At 40.6% G+C, this 12,281-nt stretch overlaps 1 protein-coding gene across 4 annotated transcripts in view; it reads right to left on the bottom strand.

Moving 5' to 3' along the window:
* Positions 1-12,281, bottom strand: part of FAM20B (FAM20B glycosaminoglycan xylosylkinase) — a 43,856-nt gene that overhangs the window by 4,691 nt on the left and 26,884 nt on the right. For all 4 annotated transcript variants that reach the window (XR_008715039.1, XM_055582793.1, XM_055582794.1 and 1 more), the window contains exons 5-7: positions 4,230-4,401; positions 3,824-4,015; positions 1,716-1,775 (exon numbers count right to left, since the gene is read on the bottom strand). Coding sequence is in view for 3 of the 4 variants with exons in the window: in XM_055582793.1 (XP_055438768.1) it covers positions 1,716-1,775; positions 3,824-4,015; positions 4,230-4,401 (424 nt within the window). In the remaining variant the exon portion in view is untranslated. The remainder of the gene's footprint in view (positions 1-1,715; positions 1,776-3,823; positions 4,016-4,229; positions 4,402-12,281) is intronic.

Here is a 12,281-nt window from a genome sequence, read left to right as displayed (position 1 = left end):
ACACAGGCAGTGTGGTTTTCCAATTCTGAAAAATATGAGTGCCTAGAGCATCAGAATTTCTCCTGCATGACGGAAGTATCACTTGACTTCCTTTCAGCTCCAAATCCACTTTTCATGTATGCCCTGCTCTTGTGGACAGAGGTCCTCTAATTATCTCTTCTTTTCGGTTTTCTCAGTACAGGATGCTGGAGGGAGATGCTTCTGGCTGCTGTACAGGCCAGGAGCGTTCGGGAAAGGTCATCAAATGAAGCTCTTCCCTGGCCACACTCCCAGAGTAGGCAGGTCCTCCTTGACACTGCAGCTTCGGCCTGGCTTGGTAGTAACTTTCCTAAGGCCCTCTTGACATGGAAACCAGAGCTCCAAGGCCATGCACCCATGCTGGTACCCTTATTCCCTTCGCCGGCCCACAAATAAGCCTTTGCCTGTAGCCTGGAGGGTTTCTACTGAGTCATGGCTCTCTGTGTACAGGCCATGTCCTGCGGATTGCCTGTTCCTTGCTTGTACTCTGGAGGGTTGCTTCCTGCACGCCCAGCATCTGCACACTAGTACACTTCTCTGCTATCAAGTGGGCTGAACTACACCTTCTCCACTGAGGACCGAATCCAGCCTTGGGGCGGGGGTGGGGATGGGGGTCTCTTCCAAATTGGTTACTCTGCCTCGGCCCTATTTGTGTATCAGAGGGTTTAACCCTCCTTTATATTAAACTTTCCCATTGAACACACCATGTCTTTTCTGTCTTCTGACTGCACCAGACTGATAGTACTGATTAACACAAAGACATCTTCCTTCACAGATGCAGGTTCTGACTGGATGTATCACTGCTTCCCAGTATTAATGAAGATAATTTAGGGTAGCCTAGGTAACACTTTCTGCAGAATCCTGTTATTTAAGAAAAAGAGAAAGAAAAGAAAAGTAAAACAGACCAGCTGCCAGAAGGGGCAGTCTTATGCAATCAGTGTCTCTCTGGGAGTTGACCAGTAGTATCCAAGCAAGGTAGGTCCAAGCTGATTCTTAGTGCTCACGCTTTAAAGTCATACTGGCAATGCTGATCTGAAAAGGAGCTCCTTAGAGCCCAGTCTTTATCTCATTCTTTTGATTTACTTTTTAATTTCTTTGTTCTCTAACATAGACTTTCAAAAAATTAATTACTAAATACCTAGGGAGGGCTTCCCTGGTGGCTTAGAGGGTAAAGCATCTTCCTACAATGCAGGAGACCCGGGTTCAATCCCTGGGTCGGGAATATCCCCTGGAGATGGGAATGGCAACCCACTCCAGTATTCTTGCCTGGAAAATCCCATGGACCGAGGAGCCTCGTAGGCTACAGTCCATGGGGTCTCAAAGAGCTGGACACGACTGAGCGACAACACACAAATACCTAGGGAGATAGCTATTTTTGGTTACACAACTTCTGACTGAGATAAGCAAACCACAGTGGGTTGTAGTGGTGAGAGGAAGGTGAACATAGCAGAGCAACTAGGGGCAGGGCCTGCACTGGATTCTGTAGGGGAGCAGGGACTATATTCTGATATTAAAACAAACTGATATACATTATTAAAGAAACTGATAATTTCTATTCATATAAAACTCAAAATGCTGTCTAAGCCTTGTTGTAGAAATCCTTCCCTGATCCCCTACATACCAGGATCTCCAGGGGGTTCTGGGTTAGAAAAGTACGAAAAGCACTGCAGGCAAATGCATTTGATAAAGTAACTTACATGCAACACTGATAGAGAGGGGCGAGAATGCTTCTCTCATCCAGCGAGGGGTTCCCAAAGCTGAAAATTAAATGAAAACTTAGCGAATTAGATGAAAGCACCAGTTCCCTTCTTAGCATCAAAGTAAGAACAAATTCTATAAGAAACCCAAATGTGATCCTAGATAATTTTACGCCCACACAGCTCAAATCACTTAAATTAGAAATAAACAGGGTATGACCGATTAGACACAGGATTCCTAACAGCCTGCACTGCCGTGCTGAACAACAGATATACTCCTTTACAAGGGTCCTTTCTCCTGCCGGGACACTGCAAGGTGCTGGAGCATAACCGTTGTGACAAAGTGTGAAGTCCACAGATGGAGGGAGAATCTGAAGACCCCCAAACCTGAGAAAGTTTTACGGGTGCACCGAGAAATAAAGGCTATTCATATTAGGTTCTCACAAACAAGTAGAAAGTCATTTCCTGTAAAATGAAGTTATACTTGTTCTACTCCAAAATTACCAATAAGAAAAGACTTAGATTATCCTATTCCCTACAGCAAAGAATATGGTCAGATTTAAATTGGAAAAAACTGCTCACAGAGGCTGAGAAAATGGTGATTGGAAGCATATATAAAAATGCCTTAAGCAGTAATTCAGAGTTAGAAAAGAACTGATTCTGGAATAACTGTCAAGCTTCCACTCTTTTCCTAGAAGCTCACCTTAATAGCTGGAGGGTCTGGTAGCCCTCAGCACAGTGCAGGCCCTCGAAAAAAACTGGCAAAGGCAATTATTTCCATGTGTATTTCCATAGCACACATGATCACTTTTACAAGTAAGGATAAAGGTATTCAGGAACTGAAAATGCAGTGTAAATGAAAATGAAAGACACGGCACTGCACTTCCTGCTGGCCTGGCACTCGCTGTAACTGGCACCACCCTCCATGGGAAATGAGGGGCCTGGTGCTCAGCATGAGGTGGTGGCCTGCTTAGCAAACGCTGCCCAAGCATTCTCTGCTGAGGATCCGTGGCTCAGCTTATTCTCAGCAACCGACGTTAACAATTAGTGACCTAGAGTCTGGACAGATCTGGCTCCAAGGAAGTATTCTATTTAGCAAACACGTATTAAGTATAACTAAAAGTGTGGCACTTAACTGGGTACCATGGGGAATGCAGAGTGCAAACTGAAAATACAACGTGGTCTTCAAATAGCTCAGATCTAAATAAGGACATTTCATTTATTCAAAATTAATAAAATTGTCTTATTCAAGATAGTGACTTGTCTTTATAATCACTAAACAACTGCTCTCCTACTCATAATAGAAAAAATCTGGGCCTAGACTACCATAAAAATAGCAAAAACACCCTATCAAGTAAATTAATTTTTTAAACTGCATGAACCTTTGGATACTATATATTTAACAGTAACTAAATTTCATGTTCTGTTAACTATGTATTTCTCAAGATTCTAAGCATCCGAGTCAAGAAAGAATGATATAAGTAGCAATAAATACAAGACTTTGGTTTCCAGTTGTCCGTGAAGAGAGTGAGAATCTTTGACTCCTTGGAAAAAATGACTTTTCCATTTTTATTAAAGTCTTAGATCCCTGAGGGTGAAAGGAGTATAAGCTCTGAACAAGCTGGAAGGACGGGTGCCCATGGCAAAGACCCAGAGTGGGAGCAGGAAGGATGCCCTCTGTCGAGTCTGTTCTGGATGTTTCCCAGGACATCCTAGACAGCATCCTTCTTGTATATACAAGACCCCTAATACAAGGAGATGCAACCAGTCCATTCTAAAGGAGATCAGTCCTGGGTGTTCTTTGGAAGGAATGATCCTAAAGCTGAAACTCCAGTACTTTGGCCACCTCATGCGAAGAGCTGGCTCATTGGAAAAGACTCTAATGCTGGGAGGGATTGAGGGCAGGAGGAAAAGGGGACAACAGAGGATGAGATGGCTGGATGGCATCACCGCCTCGATGGACATGAGTCAGAGTGAACTCCAGGAGTTGGTGATGGACAGGGAGGCCTGGCGTGCTGCAATTCATGGGGTCACAAAGAGTCAGACACGACTGAGCGACTGAACTGAAATGAACTGAATGGAGAGGGAGAAAGTCCTGCTGGTCCTACCTTTTGGCATTATCGAGAAGGATGAGCATACTAGCGCCTTCATCGTCTTGGAAACTCTCATAGTGATGGCGGTCAGCATTGCCAATCAGGTAATCAAAGACAGCTGTATCAATGATGTCCAAGAGGCGCGGGCCGGAGTCATAAGGAGACGTTTTCTTCACAGCATCGCAGTAGCTCTCATCATACTCCCACCTGGAGGCAAGCAGCACGGGGGGTGTTTACTGAGTGTCAGCACCGCATGTAGCATTGTTTAAAATACAGAGAAGACAAAGTTCCAGACTAGCGGGTTTGCCCCGAACCACCCATAGTCCTTTTTATTGGTGGACAGAACCCCTGGCTCCTACACAGGGTCAGCACCTGATTAGGTACGGGAGATAATAAAGTAATGGCTCAGAGGAGCATTTACCTGGCCAATTTGCCCTCTCGATAAGTCCTGCCCCATGGGTGTCGGTGTTTCTGTAGAGGCCACACATCTGGAAGCCAAAGCGTGACAGACCCCTCCATCGTGTCTCCGTCAGCACAGGCTGGCTCTGTTTCTCGGCAGTAATAACACTTCCCATAGAAACAAGTATTATTTCCTAAAGGAGAAAATGGAACCAAATACTTTTAGAGAAAAAGGAAGACTCCAAATTCTCTGCAAACAATGCAGAAGAGAGCAGCTCTATGTGAAAACAAAGATCCTGAATTGATTTTAAAATCTTTACTTTCTGTATAGGAAATAAAAGCACATGGTATAAAAAAAAATCCAAAAGGATATACAGGAAAAGGTAGCTCTCCGTTTCCCCCTCTGCCCTGTCTACCCAATCCCCTCCCAGAAGTCAACCACTGTCACAAGGATCTTTCTGAGCTCACTTTAAGTGATGGCCTCTTCTCCTTTGACAGGACTGACATTTTGGCCAGAATGCCACGGGGAGGGAGAGAGGGCACAATGGCCCAGGACTTTGTTTACATACTGGTTGGGGAGTGGGGTCTTGAGCAAATGAGTAAACAGACTGAGGATAATGGGAACCAGTTTTCTAATAGATAGATAAGGGAGTTTAACACATACAAAGGGAGAAGGCCAGAGTAAATCCTTCGCTGTTGAATTATAACTGAGGATACTGGTTTAAACAGATGGTTTAATACACAGAGATATAGAAGAAGACAAAATACCAATGTTTGTGTGTGTATATCTATGCATAGACATACACACACATGTATATATATTACATACGTTTTCTACCTCTGCCCCTCTAGAAAATCTAGAAACAGTGACACTCAGGTAGTAATGAACACACCTAGCACTCATATATTAGTTTCTAAATATTGTTTTGGTGCTATATTAAAAATAACCAGGGTTCCCTGGAGAAACAGATGACCCAAGGGCAGGAGCAGAGAAAGTACAAGATCAGTCTGGGTCATATTGCTATGTCAGCCATAAGGAAGCTCTCAGAGAATGATGGGAACATTCCAAATGACAGGAGACAGTTTGTAGGGATTCCCCCTCACCAAATCTGCAACAGTCTGATAATAGTGACATTGTTACTGAGTAAATTAAGAGCCTGCATGCTCATAGTTTTATAAATAAATAAGTAAATAAAAGTGGGGCAGGGTAAGGGGAGGTCTACTCGTCAACAGAATGGCAACCAGTAAGTCTGGAAGACTTAGCAAATCACCATTTGACAACTATCACAGTAGTAACTGATATGGGCAAGAATTATCAATGAATGCTAAAACTGCCGGGCAAAAGTTTGGTGAGGATATAATGTTTATACAGTTTTGAGTTTCTCCCTACAAAGTACTCAGTAATTACTTAGTGAAAGTGAAAGTGAAGTCGCTCAGTCGTGTCCGACTCTTTGCAACCCCATGGACAGTAGCCTGCACCAGGCTCCTCCGTCCATGGGATTTTCTAGTCAAGAGTACTGGAGTGGGTTGCCATTTCCTTCTCCAGGGAATCTTCCCAACCCAGGGATCGAACCCAGGTCTCCTGCATTGTAGACAGACACTTTACCATCTGAGCCACCAGGGAAGTCCCAGTAATTACTTATTAGTAAGTATAAAACACTGGAGAAACCTTGCAGACACTCACCACCTTAATCAAGTGATGAGTTAACATCACAGGTAATGGGACCAACATCATGTGCCTCCTGATACTATGCACCGAGAAGTGAACAATAGCACTTTGTTGGCATTTTCACTAAAGTCTTTAAATCATAATGAAACATGAACATCAGAGATGTTCCAGAAAGTAACCAGCCTGCACTCTTCAAAAACTTCAAGGTCTTGAAAAACAAGAAGAGTGAGAAACTGTTTCAGCCTGATGGAGGCTAAAAAAGACATAGTAACTGAATGCAACTGAATACAATATCCTAGATTAAATCCTGGATGTACACAGGCCATTACACAGACACATGGCAAAATCTGAATAGGGTCTATGTGATTAGTGATATTGGATCAGTGTTAATCTCTTGATTTTGATGGTTGAATGATGTTGTGTACAGGAGTGCCCTGGAAGTTGTGATATACTCACTCAAGTCTTAAGGGAGCATATAATGCAGTAATGGATATTCATGTCTGCAACCTGTTCTCAACCGATTCAGAAGTATTAACAATTGGGAATCTGGGGGCGGACTCCAGATCATTTTCTGCAACTTTTATGTAAACAAAGAATTATTTCAAAATAAAAACTTAAGGTAGGTAATGTTTTCTTTGCCCTCCACCTCTATGAAATATAATCATTAAATGAGCTAATTTCCTATACCTATAAAACCTTACATACTATTTTAACAACTGTTTATGTTGTTAAAAATAAACATGTATAGGGGTCCTTGAAGAGACAAACTTATTAGTATTTCCACCCTCTGGCCTAGTACACGCTAAATAGAAACTAATCCACTATACACTCCCCTCCCCTAAAGTTGACTCTATCACTCTCGATTACTTCAAAAACTCTGCCAGATAAAAAGAGATTTGAACACTAATTGAAAGAAACACCATCCTTATAATGTTTAAAATTATAATATAAACTTAAAAGTTTAATTTGATCCATCAAAAATACCAATGGGTCTTTTATGGGGTAACTATATATGACAATTTTAAAGGTCGCAAGAAAAAATATAAATAAGAACTGTTAGAAAACTGTTAAAATAACTGCAAAGAGAAGGGACTAGATTTATCAGATATCAAAACATAGATAATGTCTCATAATTAAAACATAGACCAGCTGAAGAACAGATATAATGTCCGATGGAACAGAACAGAAAGTCTAGAAACTAAAGCTAAATAAGCTGAAGAAAATATATTACAGGGGAAAAACAAGAGAGTCTTTAATAAATGCTACTGGGGCAACTGATAGCCATCTAGGGGAAAAAATAACAACAGTGGAGCCATACTTCATTATAGCTCCAACAATATCAAAACCTTAATGTGAAAAATAAAACTACAGAAGTACTAAAAAAAAAAATTCTTCCATAATGTTGGAGTGAGCACGGCGTAACTATGATTCAAAATCAGAAAATCTATCAGAAAAGATGGATTGATACATTGAAAACAAAAAATTTCTATAAAGCATCTGTAAAGCAATTATCCTTCAATTAAAAAACAAATTTAAAAAATTCTATAAATCAAAAAAAAAAAAAAAAAACTAAGCAAAGTCAAAAGAAATTAAAGAATTGGGGAAAATATTTACATCTCATATCACAAAGAGCTATTATCCTTCCTAAGTATGAACTCTTATAAATCACGAGGACCAATGACAGAGTTAAAAATGACTGAGGATATGCAAAGATAAAGAAAATACAAATGGCCCTTAAACAAATAAAAAGATGCTACATGTGAAACAAACAAAACCCGCAGTTTGGTAATATGTTGTTGGTGAAGCTAGGGGAGAGGCATTCTCATGCATCACTGCTGAGAAGGTAAACTGGTTAAACATCTATGTAAAAATATATGTGCCTTTGACCAGCACTTCTACTTCCAGATATAGTTGATCATGCATGAAATATGTACAAGGTAATTCTGGGCAACACTGGTTGTAAAAACAAAATATCGTAACTTTTAGGTCCAACAAGGGACTGGTTAAATGAACTATGGTACATCAATGCAATGGAGCACATTGTAACTGGTAAAACAAAAAAAGAATGAAAAAGCTCTTTATATGAGATAATAGAAAGATTTCCAAGATGTATTACATAAAAGAATAAGATGCAGAAGCATGTACAATGTGATACATATTGTATAAAATGGTAGAGTTAGATAAAAATATATATTCATATTTCATACAAAAAGGACATAAAAAGAAATTACTAATAGAGATTGCCACTGGGAATAGGGAGAAGGAATGGTTGGATGAAAGTTTTTTCATTGTACTCCTTTGGTATTTTTAAAAAATTGTGAGTTGTGGGAATATATTATTGATAAAAAAACACAAAAGAAAACAAAACATTGCTTGGTGTAGGAAACTTGCTATCTATGTGATGAAATCCAAACTCCTGAGCTTGGTAAATAAGACCCTTTATAACTGAATGAAGTCAGGTGTACAGGCTAAGAGTGTGATCTCAGGTTTGCAGGATCAAAATATAGACTATAAACAGTCATTAGACTGCAAGACATTATGCATGTAATTTGACTTCTCTAAGCTTCCTCAATAAAATGGAGATAATAGTCTTCAACCCACCGCTGGGTTGTGAGCGAGTGAGATCATCTTCAGTAGTGCTCAGCACAGTGCCTGACACACTGTCAGAGACCAGTCAATGCCAGCTATTTATTATGAATAATACCTTTCCAGATTTCAACATTCTGGTTTTATGGCCATGAACCTGAGGTTCTCAATCTTTCATTATTCGTGGATGCACCAATTTTAAAAAACTAGTTTTCTGATGACCTTAATCTCCATGCTCTCCTGGGATGAACTACCACTTATGATGGTAAAATCTGTACTTCCAGCTACACTTCTTTCCTAAGCTGCAGACTTTAGATTCTAAATGATTAGTTAACATTTACTCCTGGATATTCCTGTCAAGGTAAGATTCTGCACCCAATATCAGTGAGTGTGGGTTTTCCCCCACCACCAAGCAATTCCTGGACACTGGTGAGGTCACAAGTTAATTTTAACATTATCTACCCAGAGGTAGCATCAGACTCCACAGGTTAAGGGCTCAGTTCCATAAGCCTTCCACTTCAGATGACAATCACAAGTCTAGGTTGTCACCTGTGCTTCTTACCAACTGGCTATAAATCAGGGGTTCCTATTAGCCTGTTAGGGTTTAATTTGCTAGGGTAAAGAATATATAATGGGGAGAAGACAGTCTCTTCAATAAATGGTGTTGGGAAAACTGGAAAGCCAGATGCAAAAGAATGAAACTGGACAACTATTTTATAACATACACTAAAATTAACTCCAGATGGATTAAAGACTTGAACTTAAGACCTGAAGCCATAAAACTCCTAGAAGAAAACATAAGTGGTAAGCTCCTTGACACTGGTCTTGGCAATTATTTTTTCGATTTCACACCAAAAGCAAAGGCAACGAAAGTAAAAATAAACAAGTGGACTACATCAAACCAAAAAGCTTCTGTACAGCAAAGGAAACCATCAACAAAACAGGCAACCTACTGAATGGGAGAAAATATTTGCAAATCATGTATCTGACTAGGGGTTATAATTCAACAGCAAAAAATAATCCAACGAAAAAAGGAGGAGAAGCTCTGAATAGACATTTTTCCAAAGAAGACAAACAAGTGGCCAACAGAGACATGAAAAGATGCTCAACATTATTAATCATGAGGGAAACAAAAACAAAAACCACAATGAGATACCAACTCATACCCGTTAGAATGGCTATCATTAAAGAGACCAGAAATAACTAGTGTTGGTAAGGCTGTAGAGAAAACCTTTGTGCATCACTGGTGGGAATGTAAACTGGTACAACTACTATGGAAAACAGTATGGAGGTTCCTCAAAAAATTAATAATTAATAGAACTACCATATGATCCAGCAATTCTACATCTAGGTACTTAGTATCTGAAGAGAATGAAAACACTCATTCAAAGAACTATCTGCAGCATTATTTATAATACCTAAGATATGGAAAAAGCAAGAGAGTTCCAGAAAAACATCTATTTCTGCTTTATTGACTATGCCAAAGCCTTTGACTGTGTGGATCACAATAAACTGTGGACAATTCTTCAAGAGATGGGAATACCAGACCACCTGACCTGCCTCTTGAGAAACCTACTGCAGGTCAGGAAGCAACAGTTAGAACTGGACATGGAACAACAGACTGGTTCCAAGTAGGAAAAGGAGTACGTCAAGGCTGTATATTGTCACCCTGCTTATTTAACTTATATGCAGAGTACATCATGACAAATGCAGGGCTGGAAGAAGCACAAGCTGGAATCAAGATTGCCGGGAGAAATATCAATAACCTCAGATATGCAGATGACACCACCCTTATGACAGAAAGTGAAGAGGAACCAAAAGCCTCTTGATGAAAGTGAAAGAGGAGAGTGAAAAAGTTGGCTTAAAGCTCAACATTCAGAAAAGTAAGATCAGCATCTGGTCCCATCACTTCATGGGAAATAGATGGGGAAACAGTGGAAACAGTGTCAGACTTTATTTTCTTGGGCTCCAAAATCACTGCAGATGGTGACTTCAGCCATGAAATTAAAAGACACTTACTCCTTGGAAGGAAAGTTATGACTAACCTAGATAGCATATTCAAAAGCAGAGACATTACTTTGCCAACAAAGGTCCGTCTAGTCAAGGCTATGGTTTTTCCTGTGGTCATGTATGGATGTGAGAGTTGGACTTTGAAGAAGGCTGAGCGCCGAAGAATTGATGCTTTTGAACTGTGGTGTTGGAGAAGACTCTTGAGAGTCCCTTGGACTGCAAGGAGATCCAACCAGTCCATTCTAAAGGAGACCAGTCCTGCGTGTTCATTGGAAGGACTGATGCTGAAGTTGAAACTCCAATATTTTGGTCACCTCATGCGAAGAGTTGACTCACTAGAAAAGACCCTGATGCTGGGAGGGATTGGGGGCAGGAGGAAAAGGGGACGACAGAGGATGAGATGGCTGGATGGCATCACCGACTCGATGGACGTGAGTTTGGGTAAACTCCGGTAGTTGGTGATGGACAGGGAGGCTGGTGTGCTGCGATTCATGGGGTCGCAAAGAGTAGGACGTGACTGAGCAACTGAACTGAATCGAAGATATGGAAGCCCTGGAGAAGGAAATGGTAACCCACTCCAGTATTCTTGCCTGCAGAATCCCATGGACAGAGGAGCATGGTGGGCTACACAGTCCATGGGGTCTCAAGAGTTGGACACGACTTAGCAACTAAACCACCACCACCACCAAGATATGGAAACAGCCTAAGTACTCATCAACATATGAATGGATAAAGAAAAGAAATGTGGTATATGTATGTGTGTGTGTAATGGAATATTATTAAGCCATAAAAAAAAGAATAAAATCTTGCCATTTGCAACAACAATGATGGCCCTTGAGGGCATTACGCCAAGTGAAATAAGACAAGAGAAAAATAAATCCTGTATGATCTCACTTACAGAATCTAAAACAAAACAAAACAAAAAAAAACAAGCTCATGGATAGTTGAGAACAGATGGATGGTTGCCAGAAGCTGAGGGTGGGGGTGGGAGAAGTGAGTGAAGGACATCAAAAGGTACAAACTTCCAGTTATAAAATAAATAAGTCATCAGGATGTAATATACAGCATGGTGATTATAGTAAACAATACTGTACTGCATATTTGAAAAGTTGCTAAGTGAGCAGATCTCAAAAGTTCTCCTCACAAGAAACACAAAAAATTCTGTACCTATATATGGTGATGTTTGTTAACTAGACTTATTGTGGCAATCATTTCACAAAATATACAAATACTGAATAATTATGCTGTACATCTGAAACTAACATAATGTTGTATGTCAATTATGCCTCAATTAAAAAAGTTTTTGCTAGGACAGCTCCTAGGTCTCAAGAAACCAGTTTACTTCCTAGATTCTTACTGGCTTATTACAATGGAGAGCAAGCAGCAGCCAGATGAAGAGATACACAGGGGGAAGTCCTGAACAAAGAAGCTTCTGTTCTTGTTTGGGGCCTGTCATAAGGGCACATAGAAACTTCTGGTTCACCAACCGGTAAAATACCCCAAACCCTGTACTACTGGATTTTTATAGAGACTTCCTTACCTGGACATGATCAATTACTAACTCCAGCCACGATCAGTTATTTTCCACCCTTCGCCCCCTCTCTGGAGAAAGTGCAAGGGTACAGTCCTGAAAACGCCAAGCTTCGAATTATGGCCTGATCGCTCACAGCTTCCATCCAGGAGGCATCCAGGACCCACCCAGAATCATCTCAATAGAATAAGGTATGCTCCTAGTGTCCTGAGGTAGGAATTAATAAGGGATTCAGGAGCCATGTATCAGGAACTGGGGAAAGAAGCCAGTATATCTAT

The sequence above is a fragment of the Bubalus kerabau genome, chromosome 5 (genome assembly GCF_029407905.1).
Source record: "Bubalus kerabau isolate K-KA32 ecotype Philippines breed swamp buffalo chromosome 5, PCC_UOA_SB_1v2, whole genome shotgun sequence".
NCBI lineage: Eukaryota > Metazoa > Chordata > Mammalia > Artiodactyla > Bovidae > Bubalus > Bubalus kerabau.
Note: the sequence above shows the minus strand (reverse complement) of the source record. Positions and strands in the feature narration are given on the sequence as shown.